Source organism: Rattus norvegicus, chromosome 12, assembly GCF_036323735.1.
Source record: "Rattus norvegicus strain BN/NHsdMcwi chromosome 12, GRCr8, whole genome shotgun sequence".
Classification (NCBI taxonomy): Eukaryota; Metazoa; Chordata; class Mammalia; order Rodentia; family Muridae; genus Rattus; species Rattus norvegicus.
This window is the reverse complement of record NC_086030.1, coordinates 39,733,304-39,760,874: the sequence shown is the minus strand read 5'-3', so window position 1 is coordinate 39,760,874 and position 27,571 is coordinate 39,733,304. Positions and strand designations below refer to the sequence as shown.

The window sequence follows — 27,571 nt, the reverse complement described above, 5'->3', positions numbered from 1 at the left end:
GAATTCATGTCATCAGAAGGCAGCACACACCTTTACTGCTAATCCATCTTGGTGACTCTGGTTTTGTTCTGATTAAATTTAAGGTTTTTTCATACAATATATTTTGATCATGTTTTCTCCTCCCAGACTCTCTCTGCCTCAAGACCCACCAACTTTATGTTCTTTCAAAAAACAAAAATAACCCCCCCACAAAAACATAAAACCAAATCAAAGTAAAAACTAAGATAAAGAATGTTCAAACAAGACAAAATAAAAATGAAAAACCCCACAAAAATACCAGCTGGTTTTGTGCTGTCAACTGCTCCGAGGTGCGTCCTGGAGTGCCCAGGCCTGGCTTTTTCAAGTAGGTTTTGTAAGACAGACTCTTACTAGTGTTGAACTTGAGGAGATGCTCTCACTCAGCCAAGATACCTAGTGGTGCCACCACCACTCTCTTAATTGCATTATTTCTGCATATTATAAGTTAATCTGATTCCCTGGGCCTTTCAACATTGTGAAGTGAGTACAAGGTCAAGTGGAAGCATTATAACTCTAAATGGAAAATTTCAAACGCTTCTTTGATGTCCGAGATGACTGGTGTAATGATCCCACGGGAGCTGCAGACAAGACTTTTGTCCAATGAGGCCCAGAGGCACTAGCAATTTATAGCTAATGTTATTCATGACTGCGCTGTAACTGAGAGGGTACACAGTAACTGTATTTACAAATTTCCATCTAAGGGAGCTAGAGAGAGAACTCAAGAGGTCAAGAGTTCTGGCTGCTCTTGTAGAGAGCCTGGGTTTGTCTCCCAACATCCACATGGTGGCTCAGAACTCCCTTTAACTCCAATCCCAAAGGACCCCATGCCCTTTTCTGGCTTCTTTGGAAATAAGGTGATTAGACAAAATACCTATCAGACAATTAAAAGGAGGAAAAATTGTCTAATGCTAACAAGATGGCATCAGGTAAAGCTCTCATAGAGCAAGTTGAGGACCTCAATTTAATCCTTGGATCTCATGTTGGAAACAGAGAAGAGAACCGACTTCCACACTCTGTAGCACACTGAGACATCACATGCACACATATTATACACACATGTGTAATAAAATAGAAAGGGCAAACTATGATGCTACTTTTAACCTCAGCAGGCAGAACACTCAAGACAGCCACAGTGAAACCCTATCCTCACCTGTCCCCAAAAAGGTGAGGAGAGAAGAGAAGTGGGGTGTGTATGTTTACGCTCTTGTGTATGTGTGCATGGAGGTCAAGGAAAAGGCATCAGATCCCTTGGGGCTAGAGTGAGGATGGTTGGAAGCTACCTGATGTAGGTGAACCTAACTCTGGACCTCTCTCAGAGCAGGTAGTGCTTCTAACCAACAAGCCTTCTCTCGCTAACCCCACCCACATTTTAATGGTGCTAAAGATTGACCATGTATATGTTAGGAAAGTGAGCCAATCACTACAAATCCTTGCTTTCCTGAAACAAGATCTCCATTCAGACTCTTGTCTGCCTTTAGAATACCGAGATTATAAGCCTGTGCCTCCACACCCAGCAATGAATGTACAGGTTAAAATTTCTGAATAACACAAACAGCACTAGAGTAAGGTAAAGCCAATACCTAAACATACATACTAAATGAAACATCTATGACAGCGTTATAAGGTCAACCACTTCCCCTAATATGAAGACTGTTACTCTGCTGTACTGCTATTCATGGAACTGTTGAGCAAACGCCACTGACAGCAGCAGGCTTCCAATGACACATTTTACAATGTGTGTGCACCCCCTCTGTCTCATGCCCCAGCCACACAATCTACCCACCACTGCCCTTTCTCTTCTCACACACACCCAGCCTTGTCCTCTATGTCTCGGGCTGAACTGAACTGCTGCTGGCTCATCGATCTTTTTCTTTTGTACAAGAGGTCCAACTGAAACCTGGAACTCTCTTCACTTGAGGGAGCCTTTCACTCCTGCCCAAGAGAAAATGGTTGTTTCATGTGGTCACTGAGTTTTTAAAAAAACAAACAAAAAGCCAAAGTAACACTGAGTGCTTACAGTGCACACTTCACACTTAAAGTAACCAGTCACACGGAAAACATAAAACTCCACTGACAGCAGGGCACCTGCCCTACAGATAAAAGTTAAGGTAAACGTGCCCATTTCTTAGAACGCAGGGCTTCCGATCTAAGTTAAACCAACGTTGTCTTCATGCTCACTGTGGCACAGGTTAAATGCTATACTCCTTGACAAGAGGAGGAAATGGGCAGAGCTGTGCCAGCCAATTTTATAATAAACCTTAACCACACAAAGCCTCCAGAGCTTATGGAAGATCTAGGGTAATAGGCTGGGAAGCCTAGGGAAAGGGAGAACTACCTATGTGGCAAAAGGAAAGCCCCGCTGCATCCTGGGTAAAGACTTTTCAGTTTGACTCTGAGGTCGCCTGCACGCCTTAGTAAGCTTTGTGTCAATTCTAAGCAAGCCTAACATTGGCTCCCAGGGTGATAATCGCTTAGTCACATCCTACCCCCGGGAAATTTCTCAAAAATTTAATAAGAAATCATTAATTCTATTTTCTCATGTTAAGAAAGGAAACCGGTAAATGTGTAAAAGACTGTATTTTAATAAAGACATTTTAATGAAGAAAAAATCTATATTGGTGGATGTTTCTACAATGGAAAAGCAGAAAGCTTATGCAAGTTAGCTTTGAGTAATTTACTTAAGGTGTGTAAAGGATGAAAATGGGATGATGTAAATGGTACCCAAGTGTCTAAGGTCAAAGATCAACAATTACAAGAACTTTCTAAAATATACATGTAATAAAGTGTTTGGTGTTAGTACCTGACTGGAGTAACTGACCTTCTGGGTATTAAATAATTCTACTTAGAGGCCTATATAATGTGGCCAGAGGGATGGAAAGAAGTACTTTTACCCTTGTTTTCTAAAGTCAGCTAGATCCCAGGGTGTGCCAGGGAAACCTCATCTAATCAATTCTAATCAGTGTCCAGACTACAAAAGTCAACCAACAGAAAAACTTCCTACACACTTCCTAGTAAAGCAGTTGTCAAATTAGGCCTTTGACTTATCCTCACACAAATGGAATAACTAGTGAAACAAAGACCAAAGGAGCCAAAAGTTCCTCTCGTGCCTAAATGATCCCAGGGGACTATCAGGTCTTTCAACTGGCCTTGAACAGTTAAAAAAAAAAAAAAAAGTACACGCACGCATGAATTTTGGTCAGCTCCATGGTCTTAGGCAGGAATGAAATGGCTGTGTGGTTAATGTAGTCCTCAGACATTATACTCAACTATCAGGTACAACTTTTTCTCAGTGTGATTGTATCCTGAGTAAAAGAAAAGTAAGTTGCCCATAATACACAGGAAATGACTTTGGCTCAATCTAACACTGAAGTAACTACCTAGAGCTAAAACAAACCAGACACACCAGAAGAGGTCACTGAATCCCATTACAAATGGCTGTGAGCCACCATGCAGTTGCTGGGAATTGAACTCAGGACCTCTGGAAGAGCAGTCAGTGCTCTTAACCACTGAGCCATCTCTCCAGCCCTATAGGTGTTGTATTTATTCTATTCTGTCCCTCTCCCTCCCCCTACTTCCTCTCTCTCCTCTGAGACGTGGTCTGTCTGTGTAGTCCGGGATGGCCTCAAACTCAGAGATTTACCTTCTTCTGTCTGCCAACTGCTGGAATGAAAGGTGTGCTTGACCACCACACCTAGAGAGAATTGTTTTTTGTCATGGTGACTGTGGGAGCTGACCTCACCAAGTCAAGAAACTGCTTGCTTTCTTTGTAAGCTGCTGACTAGGTGCTAAGTCAGGTTGGCTGGTTTGGGACCCCCAAACTCCAGAGGGTTTGTATGATAAGGACTGGCTTCTTTCTAGAATCCCACAGGTGGCAGATTTTCTGAAGCCATGTGCCTGTTTTATGACCCCTGTATTTGGTGAGGGATTTTCTTTATTCCAAAATCCTTTGAATTCCAGATTCTAAAGAATAGGAGGTGCTGTTTTCTGTCTCCTTACTTCCTACGAGCATTGTTTTTTGAGACAAGGTCTCCATGGGCCATAGCTGTCCTAGGTGTCACTGGGTAGACCGAGCAGACTTTGAAGCACAAAGATCTTCCAGACTCTCCATGGGCCACGCTGAAATTAAGCATGCACCATCATACTCGGAAGGAAGGAGTACTGTTCTTACTCCAATTGTGTTGGATCACCGAGACAGTGACTGGATCTAAACAGAACTTCGGTTAACAGTTTAAAAGACAAAATGAAAATGTACACCAGCAGGGCTGGAGAGATGGCTCAGCGGTTAAGAGCACTGACTGCTCTTCCAGAGGTCCTGAGTTCAATTCCCAGCAACCACATGGTGGCTCACAACCATCTGTAATGGGATCTGATGTGTCTGAAGACAGCTGTAGTGTACTCATATAAATAAAAATAAATCTTGAAAAAAAGTATATCAGACTCATGAACAGGCAACACCTGATGCCAGGCCTTGACTCTCAACTCTTGGGAGGCAGGTGATCTCCACGAGGTCAAACGGCAGTCTAGTCTGATTCACATAGACAGTGAGTCTCAGGCCGACAGGGCTGACTGAATCTATTTGACCATTTCCCTCTGCTGACTCACATGCTAAGATCAAGTGTTAAAATTAGGGGTTGGGGATTTAGCTCAGCGGTAGAGCACTTGCCTAGCAAGCGCAAGGCCCTGGGTTCGGTCCCCAGCTCCGAAAAAAAAAAAAGAAAAAAAAAATTTAATACAAGGAGGGTTAGCAAGATGACTCAGCAGGTAAAATCGACCGCCAGCAAGCCTGACAACTGGAAGTCTAATCCCCAGAACCATGCCTATAGGAGACAATGAACTCTTCCTAACTTGTTCTCTAACCGTTCTGGTGTGCACATACACCACACCACACCCACACACAGAAATACATTTAAAAAACAAAGCTAGTGTGGGGAAAATACTCGTAACCACAGGTTCAGATTCTGAAGAGCTTGTTTAGAACTGTCTCCATTCCATTCTCTTGCACACCAGAAATACTGGCTTCCAGAGGGGAAGCCCAACTGCTTAGCACTTAGAAAGTGGCATCTTAAAGTTGTAGGATTGGGGCTGGGGATTTAGCTCAGTGGTAGAGCGCTTACCTAGGAAGCGCAAGGCCCTGGGTTCAGTCCCCAGCTCCGAAAAAAAGAACCAAAAAAAAAAAAAAAAAAAAAAAAAAAAAAAAAGTTGTAGGATTATGCTGTTCACATTACTAGACCGTCTTTGTGGACAGGCATGAAGAAGTATGCCCAGGTTAGTTGTCATAACGTACCATGTGCTAGCATTTTTTTGCATCAACTTGGCCAACCCATGACCTTGTTTCACCAAGGCCAGGAAGTAAATAGAGTTTTACCTCAGGAAGCTCAATGAATGAGAGACTTCTCTAACTTGCTATGACTACTTCACATCTTCTGCTAAGGGTCAATCTGGTTGGCACATCTGGAAACAGATCTACTAAGGAGTTTAAAATAAAAAAAAAAAAAATCTATGAAAGTAGGACCTGTCTCATATATATATATATATTTTTTTTTGGTTCTTTTTTTCGGAGCTGGGAACCGAACCCAGGGCCTTGTGCTTCCTAGGTAAGCGCTCTACCACTGAGCTAAATCCCCAGCCCCTCATATTTTTTTAAAGGGAAAAAAATAGGGGTTGGGGATTTAGCTCAGTGATAAAGTGCTTGTCTAGCAAGCGCAAGGCTCTGGGTTCGGTCCCCAGCTCCAGTGGGGGGGGGGGGGCTTTTATAAAGGAAAAAAATATATCAATTTCCTTTACAGCACAGGCTTCTGTGAGTTTCAGACGGCTGTGCCTGGGAAGCAGGCAAGGCAACACTGCTGATCACATCCAGTAATGTTCCCTAATGGGCTTGTCAGTGCCTGAGGGCACTCGGTAGTGGAAAGTTCTTATTCTTGCCAAGGGAGTGCTCTGCAATTTTTTCCTCCACATTTTTTTTCCTCTTTGGATTGAGGCAGGAAGAATGAGAGTATCTGTTATAAACCTCCTTCCATTTGCTAACACCTGACACTGCTCACATGTAATTCTTGGCTCCTTAAGTTCTTAGCCCTTTCCTTTCCATAACAATACTGATTTTCACTCTGAACAAAAATACAATTTAAAGGTTAGGCAACCAAGAATACAGTTAAGAGTAAGTTTTAAAAAATTATTATTTTGCATAATTTACAAAGGAATGGAAGTTTTCTTTGCCCTACAAGGAGCATTAAGGATGTGTAAACATCTTTTTCTACCTAAACATAAATGATACACACAAGGAAAATAGTTTAAACATACACGTATGTAGGTGAATAAAAAGTATTCTTATTTTAGCTGGGTGTGTGGTGCATGCCTATAGTCCCAAGCACTTGGAAGGTAGAGGAACTGAGTTTGAGGCTAGCCTGGTCTACAGAGTGAGTTACAGGACAGCCAGGGCTCCACCAAGTAACCCTGTCTCAAAAAATTTTTTTTCTTTTCTTTTTTTTGGAGCTGGGGACTGAACCCAGGGCCTTGCGCTTGCTAGGCAAGCGCTCTACCACTGAGCTAAATCCCCAACCCTAAACAAATTTTTTTTAAATTTTAATTACATTTTTATTATTTAGTTGTATGCCGTACCAGTCTTTAAGTAGAAGTCAAATGACAACGTACAGAAATCAGTTCTCTCTTTCTACCACGCCCCAGAAATCCAACTAGGTTGTCAGGCTTAGCACAGGAACTTTTATCAAAAGAGCTAACTTACTAGCAAGCAAACTTTTATTAATCAATTTTATGTACACTAAAATATATACATATATAACTTTAAGAAGCCCTTTCAAAAAGTAAGATCAGAAGCTGTCTTATGAATGAAATGGCTCTTGAAACAAGTTGTAATAAATTTTTTCTGTTGTTTTTTGAGACAGGGTTTCACTGTGTAGCCTTGGCTACCCTAAAATCTGCTCTGTAAATCAGGCTGGCCTCAAACTCATGAGATCTGCCTGCTTCTGTCTCCTGAATGCTAATTTATATTTCTTAAATTTTTCTGGTTATATAGAAAAAAATGGCATTCTTTACTTTTGAAAGCCCCATTTCCTTAAGCTGTCATAGGTCTCAGCATGAACAAGGGAGAAACATTACAAAGCATCACAGCACTATGAATCTGTTCCCATGGTAGCTTTGGGGGGGGTTTCTTTTTTTTTTTTTTTTTTTAAAGATTTATTTATTTATTTATTATATATAAGTACACTGTAGCTGTCTTCAGATACACCAGAAGAGGGCATCGGATCTCTTTACAGATGGTTGTGAGCCACCATGTGGTTGCTGGGAATTGAACTCATGACCTATGGAAGAGCAGTCGGGTGCTCTTAACCGCTGAGCCATCTCTCCAGCCCGGGGGGGGGGGTTTTCTTTTAAAACACAAATATGAAATGTCTTTATAAAAATATTCCAAAAGGGTTGGGGATTTAGCTCAGCGGTAGAGCGCTTGCCTAGCAAGTGCAAGGCCCTGGGTTCGGTCCTCAGCTCCGAAAAAAAGGAAAAAAAAAAAAAAATTCCAATAGCTTCTTACTAGACATGACGTTTTGCTGGCTCACCACACCTGGCACCTAGAGGAAGCTAAATAAAGTGTTTACTGATGGAGAAAACAGACAGGTAAGAGACTTCAGAAGCTCAGCCTAGTGGTACAGGTTGGTATTAACACTAACTCAGGAGGCTGAGGTGGGCACGGACACCTGAGTGAGACGAGGTCTGAAAATGAAGAGAGGACGGGCTGGATATGTAGTTCAGTCAGCAGGCAGAGTTCTAGCGCACATTCAGAAAACCCTGAAATGCTGAGCTATGAGCCGCATCGTTTACTTCTGGAGGGCGCATTAGTTCATGGAAGCAGAAATCACATTCTATTCTCATGTCCCAGCCACTTTCTCCAAATCCCAATCCTCTAAATGTTCTAACACAAGCAAAGCTAAAACACCGTATTTTTCAAGTCTCAGTACCTCAGGAAAGGTAAGCCTTTGCTTCCCACGGTTTTAACCCCCCCATCTTAACCTCAGTGTCAAGAATGGGAAAGTGACACTGTGAGTACTACTGAGTCATGCAGTGGGGGTGTAACTACGGGAAATCAGGAAATGCCAGCCCCATGTAATCAGGTCAAGCTTCAAGATCAACTGGTCTGTCCCGGTCTGAGGGGTTGGGGGCGGGGGAACCTCCCTTAGTGCTTCATCTCTCAGTCTTATGACCTGTCCTCCCAATGTTAAAGGGTTTTGACCTCAAAGACTCTGCTTAATATATCTACACTTACTTTTAAAAAGTATTTTGCGGGTTGGGGGTTTAGCTCAGTGGTAGAGCGCTTGCCTAGCAAGCGCAAGGCCCTGGGTTGGGTCCCCAGCTCCGAAAAATAGAAAAGTTAAAAAAAAAAAAATTAAAAAAAAAAAAAAAGAGTATTTTGCCCCATCAAAAGAGACTTGCATTTATCTCATGTGTGTCTGTTGTCTGCAGAGGCCAAGACATGTTGGATGCCCTGGACCTGGGTGCCAGAGACTCTTGAACCGAGTTACTTTTTTCTGAGCCATCAAATGGGTGTTGGGAAAGGAATGAGTCTTCTGCAGGAGCAGCCAGTGCTCCAACTGGGAGTCATGGCTCTTCTTTTTTCTTAAGCTTTATTTTTATCTATGCGCATGTGTGTGCTGTGTGCAGGATACTGAGGAGGCCAGAGGCGTGGGATCTTCCTGGAGCTGAGTTACAGGCAATTGTGAGGTTCCCAAACTGGGTGCCAGGACTTAACTGAGGGTCTTTTCAAGAGTATGACCTGAGCTGAGCTCAACTCCAGTCCTTGCTTTGCTTAACATACATGCTAACATGAAGAATTTACGACTTTATTTGTACAAACAACCCAGTTATTATTTCCAGTGTTACTGCCTGAGTCTAGATGCCCTGACCTTTATTATCTCTAGGCAGCTCTGTTCTCTACATCCTCACTGTGAAACAACTTCACAGAGGGAAAGCTGAAGGAAAACAAACACGCTTCACACTTTACTAGGTTGTTTTTCTTGCCCTTTTTTTAAAATATAAGTTTGACTTTTAAAAAAATTTGGGGGGCTGGAGAGATGGCTCAGTGGTTAGAGCACTGACTGCTCTTCCACAGGTCCTAAGTTCAAATCCCAGCAGCCACATGATGGCTCACAACCATCTGTGATGGGATCCGATGCCCTCTTCTGGTGTGTCTGAGGAAGACAGCTACCGTGTACTCATATACAATAAATAAATCTTTACCACAATAAATAAGTAAATGAATAAATGAATAAATAAATAAATAAGGGGACAGGACAGATATGTATGTGGAAGTCTGAGGTTCACATCAGATGTCATCCTCAACCATTCCCCATTTTATTTACTGAGTGAATCCCATGTTGAACCTAGAGCTCACCTCAACTAGTGTAGCCAACTTGGTGTGGGGTCCTTTGCTTGCCTGCTAGAGTAACAGGATCAAAGGAGAGAGGCCATGCATCCCCATGTTTTATGTGGGTGCGGACCAGAAAGATGGCTCAGTGCATAAAGCACTTGCTATGCATCTTTCTGGTCCAGTTTGACAATTATAAACACATAAAACCCTACATTCTGGAGAGATGGCTTAGAAATTAAGAACACTGGTTTTCTCTTTAAGAGATCCTGAATTCAAATCCCAGCACCCACATGGTGGATCAGAAGGCCCTCTTGGGGTGAAAGAGCAAGCAAGCGCGCACACACACCTTTTCTGTGAATAAAAAACTAATATCTCATTAAATTGCTTAACCATAAATTGCTTATCCACGGTAATTACTGTTTAAACTATACTTAAAATTAGTATGATCTGCATGACAGAATCCACATTTATGCTCTGGAAGAGGCAGATCATCTGTGCTCCAGGCCAACCAGGGCAAAACAGTGAATCGTACGTATCTTGGAAAACTATTTTTTTCTTTTTATTTGTTTTCTGTGTGCGCGCTCACACATATGCCTGTCTGAATTTATATGTACTACGTACAGACACCAGAGGAATCCATGGAATGGAAGCTGTGAACAGAACTTTGGTATTCTGCAAAAGCTGTAGTCATTTTAAAACAAAAACAGCATCCTGGGACAGTAGGAACTTTTAGAAATTCAGAAACCACCCAGCTCCACTTCAGACTTAAATAATCAACCTGCCCATAAAGTTAGGCTTTGCTCTAAACAAAACCAACCAAATAGCCTTTGTTTTTGTACTTAAAAACAGGGCTGGGGAGATGCCTAACTCTGGCTCGGGGGTTAGGAACTCCTCTTCCACAGGACCTAGGTTCAATCCCTAGTACCCATATAGAAGCTCATACAGTTATCCATCTGTTATTCCAGTCTCAAAGGATCCAATGTATTCTTCTGGCTTCTGCAGGCACCTATACTCAGGCGAAACACCCATAATGCAAGATAAACAATAGGGGGGACATGGTCATGTATGCCTTTAATCCCAGCACTCGGGGGCAGAGGCACCTATGAGTTCACAGGCCAGCCTCATCTACATAGAATTCTAGGTTTATCTATGCAGAGACCCCCTGCCTAGAAAAACAAACAACAAAATTACCAACCCCCACCCCAACTAGTGGTAAACTAAGTGCTTGGATCACAGAAATGAGTCTCCATCTTATTTTTACACTTTTTAAGTGATTGCTTTAAAAAAGGTTTTGCAGGGTTGGGGATTTAGCTCAGTGGTAGAGCGCTTGCCTAGGAAGCACAAGGCCCTGGGTTCGGTCCCCAGCTCCGGAAAAAAAAAAAAAAAAAAAAAAAAAGGTTTTGCTGTAAATAACACAGAACTCAAAATACCATCTGGTTTTATCACAATGCCCCCCTCACCACAACCATCAAATAACCCCAAATCTGCCAATCTGGCATACACACATTTGTAATTCCAGCAGGCAGAGGATCTTGAGTTCCAACCTGGCCTGAGTTTATAAGGACCTACACCAAAACAGAGGCCAATGCTTGAAATCCCATGGCCTGCTTTGATCTATGCTGTCATGGCTGCCCAGCTCATAAGATTGTGCTTGTTAAACAAAGCTAGGCTGCTCCACTTTGATGGCTTCCTAAAAGAAATTAACAAAACAAAACCAACCAAACAAAAAACCCAGCAAGCAAGTTTCATGGTCACAACTAACCACCTTAGATGTACTGTTCATTCATAAAGTTCCTTAGAATCTACAGAGATGGGACGGCAGTATAGACCTATATTTCAGCACCTGGAGCTCAAGGGCTAATGACTCATGACTAGCCTGGGCTAGAGGGAACTATGTCAAAGAAGTTCAACTCACTTTAACTGCCTAATTCTGTAGAGGTAAATTTTCTCTGTCCTGCGTTTAGGCAGAGGAAGACAATGCTGGTTTTCTTCAATGAATTGGGTTATCTCTTGCCTTGCCATAACCTTGCCTTGTACTCAATGGCCTAGCAAGGTCACATATGTGCATATTTTATGTAAGGGGGGGCGGGGGGGGGGGTTGAGACAGAGTCTAACTATGTAGCTCTGTCTGTCTTAGAACTCAATATGTAGACCAGGCTGGCCTCAACCTCAAGAGATCCCTCCCGCCTCTGCCTCCCAAGTGCCGGAACAAAAGGTGTGTGCCACCCTGCATGAGGCTGGCTTTATGTTACTTAATCTCATTATTATTCTTTAAATAGTCAGGTTTAAGAATTATTCCTCTGGGGGTTGGGGATTTAGCTCAGTGGTAGAGCACCTGCCTAGCAAGCGCAAGGCCCTGGGTTCGGTCCCCCACTCCGAAAAAAAGAAAAAAAAAAAAAAAAAAACCAAAAAAACAAAAAAAAACCCCAAGAATTATTCCTCTGTATTACTGAGTAAATCTGGAAAGTGCTGTCCCTACTACTGAGCAACTAATCAGGAAATATAAAATCTGTTTCTTACAGAAGGTTGAAAGCAATTCTGTGTTGAGATTGGGTCACTCGGATCACTTGCACGATAACCTTAAGGTAGAGCTCACTCCAGAGGATGCTGCAGGATAGGAGCGTGTGCGTAACTACGCTCTGTGCCACTGTTCATCCTGTTCCAAGGCAGTGATGCAGACAGTACCCTTGAATAAGCCCCCAGGGCATGCATCAAAACCACTGCCAAATCTAAATTCAGACACTCTTTTGCTATTATAGCTTAATTCACATTTATAAGATTAACAGATTAATAGAGAAAATTTAGAACCACTTATGTTCCCTTACTGTACGATTAAATACAGCTTGTCAACTATGTTTCCATTCATCAGAAATATTCTGGCATTAAAAATGATGCAGAAATAATGAGTGATGGGCATTGTAATCTTACTCTGTCAAGTCAACTTTACATGACTGTGTTCTAGATAGGTCAAAAGCTTACGTAAGCCATCTGTAATGGTCACACAAAATAATGTGTCTGGATATCAAAGCACCATACATTGTGCACGACATCTCAGAGTAAGAAAACACATAACAATCCAAACAAGCTGTTAGGGAATAGTGAAAGGAAGACAACAACAGTTTTTAGAAAAGAGAGATTTCTCTGACTGGATGAAAGTCTGGAGTTAACGATGGCTACAGAACTCTTGTGAACACTTTGGAAAAGAAGGTTGTATGGCATATCAACCATGTATTACTGAGATGCTACAAACAGTGATGTGAGCCACCAGCAAACTGAAATGTGACTCATGTACATGCCATACATGTGGTCATCATGTGTGTACGTTAGACACTACAGGGATTAATTTTCCTCAACTAGAGAAGGCGAACAGGACATATTTAGAGCAGCTGGTGGCTATTAAACCACACATTTGTACGAATGTCAAAATATCCACTCACTTAAGTGTCTATCCCTGAATACATTTAGATCTGTCCTGCAGAGCAAATTTTATCATAAAGGTATTTATCAGCTGCATCTAATGCACACTTGTGATTCCATGCTTTGGTCAGCATTACCAAGTGCTCAGGACGAAAAAGGAAGAAGCGCAAGAGGGATGTAAAAACTATCGATCTCTGTTTTGCACCTCTTAGAATGATCAAAATCCAAGAAGCAAGCACATGAGCACAAGGCCAAAACACTGTCCATACTTCCCATAATGCATGTGCAAAAGTGGCTATCTAGCAGGGAGTTAGCACTGCCCATGAAGGATTCAGAAACAGGTCAAAGGAACATAGCCTTAAATGTAGGGAATGACAGGGGCTGGGGATTTAGCTCAGTGGTAGAGCGCTTACCTAGGAAGCACAAGGCCCTGGGTTCGGTCCCCAGCTCCGAAAAAAAAAAAGAACCAAAAAAAAATGTAGGGAATGACAACTGACTATATTCAAATTTTAAAATTCATCCATTTTATTTTTTTGAATATCCAACTTTGTTTTTTGAGTATTTATTTACCTCACCATTTTTAAAAATATTAACAATGCCTTTAATCCCAACACTCAGGAGGCAGAGGCAGGTGGATCTCTGAGTTCAAGGCCAGCCTGGTCTACAGGGAAACACTGTCTCCAAAAACGACGGAAACAAACTATAACAGCAGCAAAACACCCAACAACTATAAAAAGAAAGTGGAGGGGCTGGAGAGATGACTCAGGGGTTAAGGGCAGTGGCTGCTCTTCCAGAACCAGGCTTCAATTCCTAGCACCTACATGGCAGCTCACAATGTCTGTAACTAAAGTTACACAGACAAACACGCAGACTAAGCACATGAACAAATAAAATTAAGGGGTGGGGGGGAGAGAAAGTACGAGGTTAGAGACCCACTTGTTAATTTTGAATAGAATTACTAAAGAAAACAGGGCTCGAGAAGGCTCAGTCAGCACCCACGTTCAGCTCACTCCAGTTCCAAGGAATCCAATGCCCTCTTTTGGACTCCACAGGTACCAGGCACATGTGCAGCGCAGACAGTCCTGAGCTAGCAAATCACTCACATGCATAAAATTAAAAAGCAAAACAAAAACCTCTAAACACAAAAAGCTAAATATAATTCTGACCCTTGAGAAAAGAACCTTAAAAATAAACTGTAGGAATAAATAAAAAGGAACTCAGCTCACCAGCAATTTCCACTATATCCCCAGGAACTATATCTTTCGCTTTAATCCGCTGCACACTCTTTCTGTCCTGTCGATACACCTTGCCCATTTCAGGTTCATACTCCTTAAGAGCTTCTATTGCATTTTCAGCGTTTCTCTCCTGTATAAAGGAAAATCAAGTAGGGTAAACCAGACTGCCTGGCTTAAATATTTCTAGATTAGAAATTACAATTACAATCTTTAATATTAAAAAGCATTATTAATGACACCTGTACTAAACAACTGGCATTTTGGTTAAAAAAACAAAACAAAACAAAACTTTTACATATAAGTGCTCTGTCTTCACAGATACCCAAGAGGGCATCAGATCCCATTACAGATGGTTGTGAGCCACCATGTGGTTGCTGGGATTTGAACTCAGGACCTCTGGAAGAGCAGTCAGTGCTCTCAACCACTGAGCCATCTCTCAGCTCCAACAATTGGCATTTTTAATACAAACATTTACAAACTTATGTATACAGTAAAAAGCCAGGCCAAACTAGGTGATACATACCTTTAATTTAACTCATTACAGTAGGCAGAGGTCCTCTGTACATTCTAGGCCTGACAGAATTATCTAGTGAGACCCTGTCTCAAAAATAAAATAAATATGTGGTCATGCATACCTGGAATCCTTGCAGTCTGGAGTTTGAGGCAGGAGAATTGTGGGTTGGAGGCCATCCTGGGCTATATTATGAGCTACTATTGCCTCAAAAACAAAACACAATACATTAGAGCTCAAGGCAGTTTGGTCTACAAAGTGAATTTCAGGACAGCCAAGACCACACAGAGAAACCCTGTATTGAACAAAAACAATAACAAAAACAAAACCCCTAAAAAACGGAGTCTGATGTCACAGGTATGCCTGACCACCATCCTGCCTCAAAATTTTAACAGGGGGTGAGGACGGGGTATTAACACAGAGGCCAGCAAACTGCTTTCTGCCTGCACCTCCTGGGAGCTGGAGTTACACCCACCCCAGGACTGTAAAGTACGCTTGATGGCAATCCGAATGGTCCAGCAATCCCCTGTGATCCCAAATACTTGGAAGGCTGACATAGAATGGTCTTTCTTGAGCTTGCAGCTAACCTGGGCTAAAATGCTGTTACCAAAAATATATAAATATTAAAAAAAAAAAAACCCAAACAAAGAATGTTAAGCATTATACTCCATTTCTAAAGTAACACTACCAAAAACCTGAAGGGGAAAAGAAAGCCAACTTGAAAACGACCGTCTTGTCAAACTCTAAACAAAACATGTTGGTCTGTTTGAGGTAGATCCCTGTGGAACAATTTTGAAGGACACCATTTCTGTTCTATAGTAAAAAGCTTTCAGCCTGTGTGCAGGCAAAGCCTATGTAATAGAGAAATTGCAAACAATTTAGGTTCTAAGAATTCTTACAGCCTCTTCCTATTCTGCCAGCCAAGGAAAATAAGAGACATTTTCATGATGTTTGTCCTCAAAAGTCATCATCAAGTATAGAGGCAGAGTACAGTCCTCACATCCTTTGGTTTTCTGTAGCTTCCCATTATCAACGTTCTTATTTGAAAATGGCAGTCTTCCTATTGTTGCTCAGAGTACTCTCAAAAGATCCTGCCTCCAACTACTCAGTGCTACACTGCAAGGGAAGATCCACCACGCCCAGCCTCTCATCCACATTCACTCTCCATTCCCCCTACACACACACACACACACACACACACACACACACACACACACACACACCCTGCCTTTTTTCAGACAGGGTTTCTCCGTATACCTCTGGCTGTCCTGGAACTTGTTCTGTAGACCAGGCTGGCCTCAAACTCACAGAGATCACCAGTCTCTGCTTCCCAAGTAAGGACTGGGTGGGAGTAAAGGGCTGTTTCACCACATCTGGATTCTTTTTGTGCATGCCAGGCCACCCTGGTATATACAGTTTCAGGACAGCCAGGGCTATGTGAATAGTCCTTGTCTTTAAAAAATAAAAACAATGGGCTGGAGAGATGGCTCAGTGTTAAGAGCACTGACTGCTCTTCCAGAGGTCCTGAGTTCAATTCCTAGCAACCATATAGTGGCTCACAACCATCTGTAATGGGATCTGATGCCCTCTTCTGGTGTCTGAAGACAGCTACAGTGTATTCACATACATAAAATGTTAAAAAAAAAAAAACAAAAACAAAAAAACAAAAAGACAAAACAGCTAAGGTTTAGAAAAATGACCAGATTACTACAATGTAACACTTAACACTGCTGCAGAAACTTTTTGCTTACCTGCCATACACCCACAATTGCATTGGCTACCAATATAAGCAGAATTACAAAAGGTTCTACAAAGGCTGTAATCGTTTCTTCACCTTCTTCGAACCAAGCCAAAACCTAAAAGGAAAATGGCACATGTTAGACCTACTATGTGCATTTAGGCTTAGTTACTTTCATAATAAAAGATCACATTGTGGAAGTTATTATAGAAAATAAAAACCCTTGTTCTTAAAAATAAGGCAAAATGTAGTAAAAGAAACAATTGGTTTATATCCTTTTCTTACCTAAGTTAAGATTAACTTCTTAACAACTCTTTTTTTTTTTTTTTTTTTGGTTCTTTTTTTCGGAGCTGGGGACCGAACCCAGGGCCTTGCGCTCCCTAGGTAAGCGCTCTACCACTGAGCTAAATCCCCAGCCCCAACAACTCTTATTAAAAGGATTTTTTCTTTTAAATGGAATGTCAGAGCACAAATAGTAGTTTTGGGTTTTTTTTTTTTGTTTGTTTGTTTTATTTTGGTGGTAAATTCATTCACTTCATAGGTAAATATTTCAAATAAACTTAAAAATCCTGATTTTATTACAATAAAGGTAAACACCTATACCCACACTGATTTAGTTAATTGTGTGTGTGTCTTAATGCCCTCTTCTGCCCTCCAGGGCCCTGTACACATTTGGTAATCAAATATACACATTGGCAAAACACCCATACACATCAATTAATAAAAAACTTCTTAAAAATTTACATCAATTCATAGACATATATGGCCTGAATTTACAGTTTAAAAAGACAAAAAAACCAAACAAACAAAAAACAAAACCAGGTGTGATTTTTACATGCCTTTAATCTCAGCACTTGGGAGGCAGAGGCCGGAGGATCCCTGTTAGTTCAAGGTTAGTCTGGTCTACAAACTGAAAAACCTGGCTCAAAGAACCAAAAAAAAAACAAAAAAACAAAAAACAAAACAAAACAAAACAAAACAAAACAAAAACAACCAAACAAACATTTAGAGAAAAAAAATTGACTATTCACTCAAATTCAACTTCTCAGAAGTTAATCCCTAAGTTCTCAGTGGTGGTGAAGGTCACATCAGACCTGAGACTGTTCTGAGACTGGGGATGTATTTTTAAAGCAATTTACCATACAGCACCTAGTACTGCAATACAGCACTTCAGAAATTACAGGAATTCCCCTCCAAATAAGTAAAATAAACTGAGCTGGGGAGACGGTATATTATGTAAAAGGCCTGCTGCCTAGAGTGATCGAAATTCAATCACATGGTAAAAGGAAAACTACTCCAAAAAGGTACAGGATGATTGCCAGCTTAAGGTAACATCCTTATTCTCACCCAACCAACTAAAATAACCAAGATACTATAAAGATGATAAAGAGAACACGGTGAGGCAACAAAGAACATCCAAGGCAGTGGTTCTCGGCCTTCCTAATGCTGCGACCCTTTAAAATAGTTCCTTATGCTGTGGTGACCCCCAACCATACGATTATTTTCATTGCTACTTCATAACTGTAATTTTGCTTGTTATGAACTGTATTATAAATACCTATGTTTTCTGATGGCCTTAGATGACCTCTGTGAAAGGATCATTCAACTGCCCCAAAAGGGTCATGACACAGGCGAACCTTGTAGATCTGAGTTAAAAGTTACCCAGAAAGGCAAGTGAGACGGTGAGTGGGTAAAAGCACTTGCTAGGCAAGTCTGATGATCTGAGTTCAATTCTCAAACTCACAATGGAAGGATCTGTCCTCTGACCTCCATACGACAATGTCCAATGTCATATATGCACACAAGCTTTCCATTTTCTAGGGCCAGGCGCCAACAAATGTCAGTGGCAATTTTATCAGAAACTGCCAACCTGAATGACTGAATCTGGAAGGTAGGCTTTGCTCTACATGTGGGGGTGGGATGGGATGGGAGGCTGTATTGCTTAAGATGAACACATTTCACAATGAAGACCTTTTCTTTAAAAGATTATATAGGAGCTAGCAAAATGGCTCATCAGGTAAAGATACTCCACAAGCTTGACAATCTGAATTTGATCACTGGAACCCACAGAAAAGGGAGAGGAGAAAACCGATTCCATAATCATGTGACATGTGACCTGTGCACACCCTCCCTCCCCCAAACATTCAATCCTAGATCTCAGGAGGCAGTGGCCAGTAGATCTAAGTTCCAGGACATAATAAAGAGACCCTGTCTCCAAACAAACAAACAAACAAACACAATGTGTGTGTAAACATTTATGTGTGTGTGTGTGTGTGTGTGTGTGTGTGTGCGCGCGTGTGTGTGCGTACACCCCTGTGTTATAAGTAAAATAAAGTTAAAGTAATGAGCCCACATAGCATTTATTCTCAATGAGGTTTTTTAAAAAACAAAACAACCGGGGCTGGGGATTTAGCTCAGTGGTAGAGCACTTACCTAGGAAGCGCAAGGCCCTGGGTTCGATCCCCAGCTCCGAAAAAAAGAACCAAAAAAAAACAAAAAAAAAACAAAAAAAACAAAACAACCCACAAATAGCAAATTACCAACAGGTGATTCAGGCAGTACGAAACTCTCAAGAGGAACAACGCTAAAGAATCACATCAAAGAAAAAGTATACAGGCTCTGACACATGTCCACTACCATTGACAAGTAGGGCAGGAGAAGACCAGAATGAATGTGATAAACACTACTGCAAGCTTTCAACAGGGCATGCCCAGTATTAAGGCCAGGATCTCCACCAAAATGAAAACTTCTCTAGGAAGTTATAAATTTTGATAGATGCAGGATCACAGCTGCTGATACAGCCTTCCAAACATTTGCCAAGGAGAACATATCAGAATAAGAAATTTAATTAGCACTTAAAGAAGAAAAATTGCTCAACTTCATGAGTGACTAGGGCCTTTTCCAAAAGGTCAGTGAGGCATTAGTGACTCTAAGATAAGCTTCACACCTTGTTAAAGTGGGTATGAATTTCCTTCTTGGCAGCCAATCCTGGCGACAACTTAGGACACCATCCCTCAACAGCTGGAGCGAAGGAAAGGCGAGCAGTGTCAGAATTACTAGAGTAACGAAAACCTTAGTAGTCAAGAGATGTGACTGTTCTCATGACTATTTATCAAATGCAAGAATCCCAATTTGACTGGTGCACTAAATTTGCCTTCCATGAGTCCTGTTGAATAGAAAGCACAGGTTACCCACACTCGAAGGTTCTACAGATAGACTAATTATTGTTGTGTGAGAAACTAGAGACCAAATTTGCTAAGAATGTCATCCAAACCTATTTAAAGTTTAAGGACCATTCACTCAAGACAGTTTAGTGGCTAGAGACTTTGCTTAACATATGCCAGGCCCTGGGGTCAGTCTCCAATACAAGGGATGAGGGAGAATTTCACAGCAGTTTCTTGAATACTTCATTAAAACAAAAACAAAGCTGAGGCTCAAGAGACTCAGTGGCTAAGTGCCCCTTGCTGCTCTTCCAGGGCCCCAGTTCAGCTTTAAATTGCCAGTAACACAAACATACATATATATTCACATATTTAAGACTATCACTTAAAGATAGTCTACCGTAAAATAATAAATGACCCAGAAACTCAAATCCTGTATCTCAAATTAAAGATCAATCACATTTAACTGATAAAACAAATCTATGCTCAGAGTTTTTCAGTGTCTGTGGTTTTGGCTCTATTGATAAGAAATCCTATCGGGCTATAAAGATGGGAAAACCAGACCTGACAAACAGCTGATGGGAGGAGGAAAACCCCAGATGTTCTCTTATGGTCTGGTCAGTTTAGTTATAATTATGGGTTTTCCTCAGTTAAAGAAAATAGATTTACACAAGAGGGGAAATAGGTCTTAAAAACTCTTTGAGACTAGGTTGGACATCAAGGATTCTCTTTATACTGCCTTTGTTCACTGCTGCCTCCCTAGGGGCTAAGAGGATGCTCTGGTGTAGATGATTCAGTATCTAATACTGGACAAGTGGGGAAACAATGAAACAAGAGCTTGCAGAGCTAAATACAAAGCCGAGGTGAGAGTCTGGGAGTAAAGGAGTAACCAACAACCCACCAGGAACTGAAAGGAGAGGACTGAGTAGTTTTAGACAAAGACAGTGTTTCTTCTTCCCTCTGAACTGTGTTGTTACAGTAATGGTGCCTTTCCCCTAACTTGCCAGCCCTATTCCAAGTCACTAGGTTTTAAGCTGAAGCAGTGTAGGACAGGTATCTTTCTACTGACATTCCTTTATAGCTCCATCTCTGGATTAGTGTGTAACTCAGAGGTAGAGCATTTTCCTAAAATACGGGAGGGTCTGGGGTTCCATCCAAGCTCACTAGAAATGGCACTATGGTACTACTAGTGCTCATAACTTTAAGGTTGTGTGTGTGTGCCTGAGAATATGTATATGCACATCATGTGTGCTGGTATCCACTGAACCCAAAAGGGTCACCTAGAACTGGAGCTACAGATGGCTTGAGCCACCTGAAGAAGGTTCTGGAACCAAATCCAAGTCTTCTACAAGTATAGCAAGTACTCTTAACCACTAAGCCATCTCTCCAGGACAGGCTGACCTTCAACTTGAATCAGCCTTCCTACACTAGCTTTCTCAAGACTGGTATTACAAGTGTGTCACCACACTTAACCTGGCAGTACTACTAATTCTACTACGAATAATGAGTAAAGCAAGTTTGTTCTAACACAAAAAAGGCCATGTTCTGCTATGTATATGGGAGAGAAGGTCGTCACATTATGACAGGATTGTGAGCTGAGCTTTTCTTTCCCAGTCAAGAGTCTATGTATCCCTGGCTGGCTGGCCTGGAGCTCCCAGAGATCCATCCACTACCTCTGCCTCCTGAGTGTTGGGATTAAAATTGTGTATTGCCACACTCAATTAAGGCTGAACTCTCAAGACCACCCAGACAGCAAAGAAGCTGGAGTATAGTTTAGTGGGAGAATAATTGCATGCCGGGTAAAGGGCCCAGGTTTAGTGCCAGCATCATATGCTGAGGGGAAGAAAAATCAAAAATGCTATTTTCATCTTCCTTGTATCTTCAGAAACTTGCACTGTGCCTTTGAATCAGTAAATAAAATTTACATTAAGAATGTTATAAGAAGACAGAAGCAGGCAGATCTTTGTAAGGTTGTCAGCCTGGTCTACAGAGTGAGTTCTGGGACAGCCAGGGCTGTTATACATAAACACCCTGTCTCAAAAAAAAAAATTTATACATAAACACCCTGTCTCAAAAAAAAAATTTCAAAGAAATGGAAGTTAAGGACTTTACAATATCACCACAAAAGATTATCAATAAATGATTTGCTAAGTAACTTGAGTGACAAAAAATAAATAAATAAAATAAAATTCCTTCAGTCAAAACAACAAAACCAAAAAACCTAACACAAATTAGAATTCATTTTCTTCTGTAAAACACTTCAAAAAACCATGCATGGCCATACCATACACACCTGTGACCCCAGCACACAGAGGCTGGGGCAAGTGAATCAGCCCTGGAGTATATCCCTACAGTATGGAAAGTGAGGAAAAACATTAATGTTTCCTCTTCAAACCACTTTTTAAATTGTACTAAGAAAATTTAAAAATGTCAATCACCAAAAAATGCACTATCAAACACTTCCTGAGGATCATTGAAACCAGCAAACTAGATAGCATATTTCATAAGTGCCTCAAAACCCTAGAAACAAATTTGTTCCTATATTTAAGGTTCTGAAGATACATATGACCCAGTAGTGCTAAGAGGATTTCTTGAGTTCAAGGCCAGCACAGTCTATATAGTCCTGGTCTCCAGGACAGGCATAACTACAAAGACAGATCCAGTCTCAATAATACAACAAAAAAGTACTTTAGAATCAATCTAAGTATTGTAAAAATAGGAATTGGGGCAACAAGAAACCCATGCAGATTTTATCATTGGTACCACTATTGTCTAGATGGATCAGCTAATGCCAGCAATAGCCCTAATGATACTCACTTCTCCTGCAGATCTTTCTTCAAAGGTTATCTTGTGAGGTTACACAAGCACCCACTAAAAGCCTGCATGCCTCTCCCTAGAGCCAACAGCCCCTCTGCTTCACTTTCTCAAAAGTATCATTCACGGCAACAGACTCCATGTTCCCATTGTCCCTAGTGTGTACGTCAGGTGTTTAACTATGGATAGGAGGCGTGGGCAGGCATTCCAGTTAGGCAACCATATGTAGAACACGTAAAGTTACTAACCTAAGAGAATGGAAACCCAAATGAAACAGAATTAGTGAATGGTGTCAAATTAACCCATGTGCAAAGGGAGATGCATTTTGCAGAGACAGTCTTGTATACCACAGGCTAACCTCAAACTCATTGTCTACCCAAGGATGGCCTTGAACTCCTAACCCACTACTTAGCTACCAAATACTAATTACAATTACAGGCACGCACTACCATATTTGAATTGACCTTTTTAAAAGAAACAGCTTTGGTGGATACTAAAAATTAAACTGTCCCCATGGGCCACAAGTGTAACCATTAATGTGGTTTCTTTTCTTTTCTTTTCTTTTTTTTTTTGGCCAGAGCAAAACATTAACTGTAGTTAACAGTTTACTAATCTGATATTTGGAATAAATCATTAATATCTTTCTAACCTGAAGAGAACAGGTGGTTTGTGAGACCTGCCTGTTCAATGCTACTGCAGACCCTGAGCGTTTGGCTGTGATCCTCCTGTTGTGCCTGTAAGAATACACTGACTACCACAACTAAGTCGGGGCCCTCATGTGGACGCCGTGAAAAGAAATAATCTCAAGTTGGTAGCACAAGCCTGTCATCCTGGCTTCTAAGAGTCAAGCTAAGTGAGGCAAGAGCATCAGGTAAGGCTGGGCTGGACGTACACAGGGAGCTTGAGACCAGTCTACAACACAGTAAAGATGATGCTGGTGGCGCATGCCTTTAATCCCAGCACTTGGGAAGCAGAGGCCATAAGTCTGGTCTACAGAGTGAGTTCAAGGATGGCCGAGATTACATCAAGAAACCCTGTATCAAAAACAAACGCCAAAACAGAAGAGACTGAAGAAGGGCTAGGCAGGCAGTGCTTACAATCTAAGTGTAAGGCCCTGAGCTTAGACTGCGTGGCCTGGCTGTAACTGAAGCCTTCAGGAGGCAGAGGCAAGCTGGCTACCTGAACTAGCTCAATCAGTGAGCTCTAGGTTTAATCCAGCAACCCTGCCTTAGTATGTAAGGTGAGGAGAATTATTAAGCAAGGCACCTGATATCAACTTCTGGCCTCTGCACACACATTCACACACAAGTACACCCACATACCTGAACAAGTATACCCATACATTGCACATACACACATAGGCAGTAACTGAACTAGAAGGAAATAAGAACAGATCAAGCACCATATAGCACCATCAGCCCTCCATGAAGAACATCAACAAAGGCCATCTTCTAGAGTGCAATTTTTCTTTTTTCCATTTTTGTAGCTTTTAAGATACGGTCTTACTCTATCCCAGCTATATTGATACCCCCGCTTCCTGAACCTTTTCTTTTGAAATAAAGCAACCTTGGAGTTTATTTCTTCTTAAAGGTTTATTCTTTTTAATGGTTTAGTATAGACTTAACCATGGGCACTAAAGGTTAGAGCTGGAACAGGCTTTAAAGTGGCCTCTGAAGAGTTATCCTAATCCATCCACAATCTCGATCACATAAACCAAAGGCAGTCAATTCCATAAAAAGCACTTCCTAAACACATATTCTTTAGCCATTTAACAAGTCAGATCACAAAAACCTAACAGTTCATTTCCTGAACAAGAATTCCAAGTAACTGTTGAAAATGAACTCAACTACTAACACAGCACTAACAAGCAGTGTCTCCTTATCACAAAAAAATGTTAAGCACTTCAAATTTGAGAATGATTAGAAATAATAAATTCCTAATTACTCCAATGCAAAATGTATCTATAATCATTAATTCTGCTTGATAAAAAGTCAAACTGTCCACTACAATTTGAAACGCTGTGAAATCCAAGTAACTTGTTCACTGAAAAGTGGCATGTTCCTAAGATTGCCTCAGTAGTACGAAAGGAAGCAGTAAGGACGCACTTTGCCTGCAGCTTGTCTGTATCAGCTGGTTAATTTCTAATTCCCAGTCCTTGATGGCCTTAGTGAATACAGACTTCCAGAATGATGCAGCCTGCATAAATACAAACCTTAAAGACCCCAGATACAGAACTACTTTAGCACCCGGCACCATGCTCCCTGTCATCAGCGCCACTCATCTTGTTTACGAATGAAATGACCATTGACACTAACCACACAATATGCTATATATATATAAGAAGCACAGAGTAAACGACTCACTAGTATGCTGAACGGTTTGCTGTGGGAGTCTACATTTTATTCAGTGAAAACCACAGGTAAGATTCTTAATACTGAACTAGTAATGGCCAGGCAACACTTAGACAACATGACAAACTAGAGTCTCAGGACAAAATGCACATACACAAGTGCTCCTAAAGGTCACCTTGCCACCAACATTTATTTTAAAAATAGCTAAAAATTCATCTTTCCTTTACCTGAACTCAGTAAGTTCTCTAAACAATCCTCTATGCTTTCTTCATAGAGGCCATGATCACAGACAGAACCCCTGGGTCAGACTTAAATGTGAATTCCTAATTGAAACCATACAGTCACCAGTTTTGTGAAGCCCAAAACAGCACTGTATGATTTTCACTTCCTATCATAGCATAAGAAAACAATGTTCTAACAACAAAAAATTGGTGTGTGTTATGAAGACTAAGCATCTGCACACCACTATACCATCTTAAAGAAACCATAAAGTCCACTGCCCAGGGGGGAAAATGCAGTAGTAAAATGTTAATAACCTAGAAATACCCTTGACACCTCTAGTAGTCCTTCTTGGGCAGGTGTCTGCGTTTCACTAGTTTCTTAGCAACCACACTGGCTCAAGCACACCCAGAACAAGAAAGAAAGAAAGAAAGAGAGAGAGAGAGAGAGAGAGAGAGAGAGAGAGAGAGAGAGAGACAAACAAAAACCCCACCTCTGCCCTCCTTCCCTCTTTAATATTTAAAACCAAGAGTGCTGGACTTTGTTCTCTTAGTCTAGGCATCACCCAAGACAGGGGTCCAGTTAGATGCCACCCTAAAGGTCAGTGACCAAATTTGGTCAACACTGGTGCCATCTCTGCCGTCATCATTCTTGTCACTGTCAGGAACAACTGTCACCTTGCCACTACCAGGGAGGCAAAGCAGCTGGACTATTTCTTTTGTCTGCTCCTTTTACAAAGTGCCCAACATCATCTTAGTGTGATCTTACAACATGATAACCAATGGAAGAACCCCAACAGAAAAGGCCTTCCAAGGAGAAACTTTCTGATACTAAACACTGGTAGGGCACAAGCATTTCGGAGACCCTGCACAATCAGGATCCATTTCTCACTGCACTGCAAAAGTGGCTATTACCTTATCAAAACAGCTTCTAACATTTTTCCTCTAGTTCTTGGGTTATTTTGTCTTTTTGTTTTTAAACACGGAAACTCAATGGCCATTATTTATTTTCTGGTATACCAAGAAATACTTTCAACTTTTAGGGGTAGAAAAAATAATTTCTTAAATACTTACGAAAGATATACATGCTGCCAGCAATAAAATTCTAACTAGTAAGTCTTCAAACTGCTCGATCACAAGTTCCAGCAAGGTCTTTCCTGTTAGAAAAGAAGGGAAAAAAAATTGTGTCAATTGTCCACATCAATCAGTCGGCGTCTGCACACACATCATCTCTCTAAAATAACACGTTAATAGAATTATTTACCTTCTTCAGCCGGCAATTCTAGAACGCCGAAATCCGACAGGCAACGTGTCAGGAGGAGAGCAGAAAGAATGAAGACATTTTATTAGCGCTTTTTACAAAAACTGCTAAACTCACCACCACCGTTGTCTGAAAGGCAGATATAGGCACACGAACGGCGAACGACCTCTCTCCACTTTGATACCCCGAGAAAATTATGCAGCCCTGGTAATCAATGGGCTCGGAACTGCTCTTAAGCCCTCTCCGGGCTCCCGAACCATGCAGTCATTTCAGCTGGGTCATCACTTCTGCCAGATGTGCAACTTTGGGGAGTACGAGAAACGGTCGGAGGGTTTCTCAACCACATCGACGCCTCATAAATCCGCGGGGGACTCAGCCCAGCCGCAGGAGCCTCCTCCCTCTCTCTCTCTCCCTCCCTCCCTCCCCCCACCCCGGCTTGCAGAGCGCCGGGAAGGTCACCGGCTCGAGACCCCTAGAGGTCGGCGATGGCCCGGACCCGCGCGCGGACCGCCGGGCCTCTCGCAGCCGTCGGGCGCCGAGCCGAGCCGAGCCCCACGAGGTGGAGCCGGGTCAGCCATCTTCCCTTGCGCTCTGGCCCGCGCCGCGCCGCTGCAGCCCCGGCGCCCCGCACCTACCGTTGGAGCCCCATCTCTCCTTGAGCTTCTTGACCTGCTCCAGGCTCAGCCCCGTGCTCTCGTTGACGCCGAAGTGGCCCAGCACCTCCTCCACGGTCTTTGTGTGAGCGTTCTCCATGGCTGCGGGGGCCCCGGCCGGCCTCGCCTCGCGTCCCCGCGGCCTCCTCGCCTCCGCCTCGCACTCGGGCCGCGGGCTCGTGCCACCGCGGGCGCCCGGGCGCGGACAGCTGTCCCCTCCTCTTTCTCCTCCTCCTCCGCGGCGGCGGCCGCTTCCGCCTGACCGGGCGCTGAATCACCCGAGCCCCCTCCCCCAGAAACCGCCGCACGCGGCCGGGCCTCGCCGAGCCCGCCCGAGGGGCTGCGAGCCTCCCGCCCCGCCGCGAGTGTGCGTTGCCTCTGTTGCCAGCCGGCCGCAGGTAGCGCAGGCCGCGGCGCTGCGCTGAGGAGACCCGGCGCGGCTGAGGAGGGGCGCCCGGGCGAGCCCTCGGTGGGGAGGACGGCGAGGCGGGCGACTGGAGAGGAGCTGCGCGGCGCGCCTGCCCGAGCCCCTCAGCTCTGCACCCCCGACAGCGGCGGAGGAAACTGCGGCGGAGGAGACGGGAGGTGGCGTCGGGGACGGCTCCGCGGAGGCTGCTCTAATAGCATTTATCCGCCGCTGCCTCCCCTCTCGCCGCCGCCGCGGCATGTGGACGCCGCTCATTGGCCGAGAGAGCCCAGCGCGGCGCGGGCGGCGCGGCCCCGCCCCCTCCCCCGGCGCCCTCCCGCGCGCGCGCTGCGCGCCCACGCTGCCGGCAGGCCCCGCCTCCTCCCGCGCGCCGCCCCCAGTAACCCGGATCGAG

The 27,571-nt window shown here is 42.7% G+C and overlaps 1 protein-coding gene across 3 annotated transcripts in view; it reads right to left on the bottom strand.

Annotated features, from left to right (window-relative positions):
* Atp2a2 (ATPase sarcoplasmic/endoplasmic reticulum Ca2+ transporting 2) overlaps positions 1–27,356 on the bottom strand; it is a 49,424-nt gene extending 22,068 nt beyond the window's left edge. For all 3 annotated transcript variants that reach the window (NR_027839.1, NM_001110139.2, NM_001110823.2), the window contains exons 1-5: positions 26,733–27,356; positions 26,101–26,118; positions 25,911–25,993; positions 16,306–16,410; positions 14,035–14,173 (exon numbers count right to left, since the gene is read on the bottom strand). Coding sequence is in view for 2 of the 3 variants with exons in the window: in NM_001110139.2 (NP_001103609.1) it covers positions 14,035–14,173; positions 16,306–16,410; positions 25,911–25,993; positions 26,101–26,118; positions 26,733–26,850 (463 nt within the window). In the remaining variant the exon portion in view is untranslated. The remainder of the gene's footprint in view (positions 1–14,034; positions 14,174–16,305; positions 16,411–25,910; positions 25,994–26,100; positions 26,119–26,732) is intronic.
* Positions 27,357–27,571: the final 215 nt, after the last annotated feature.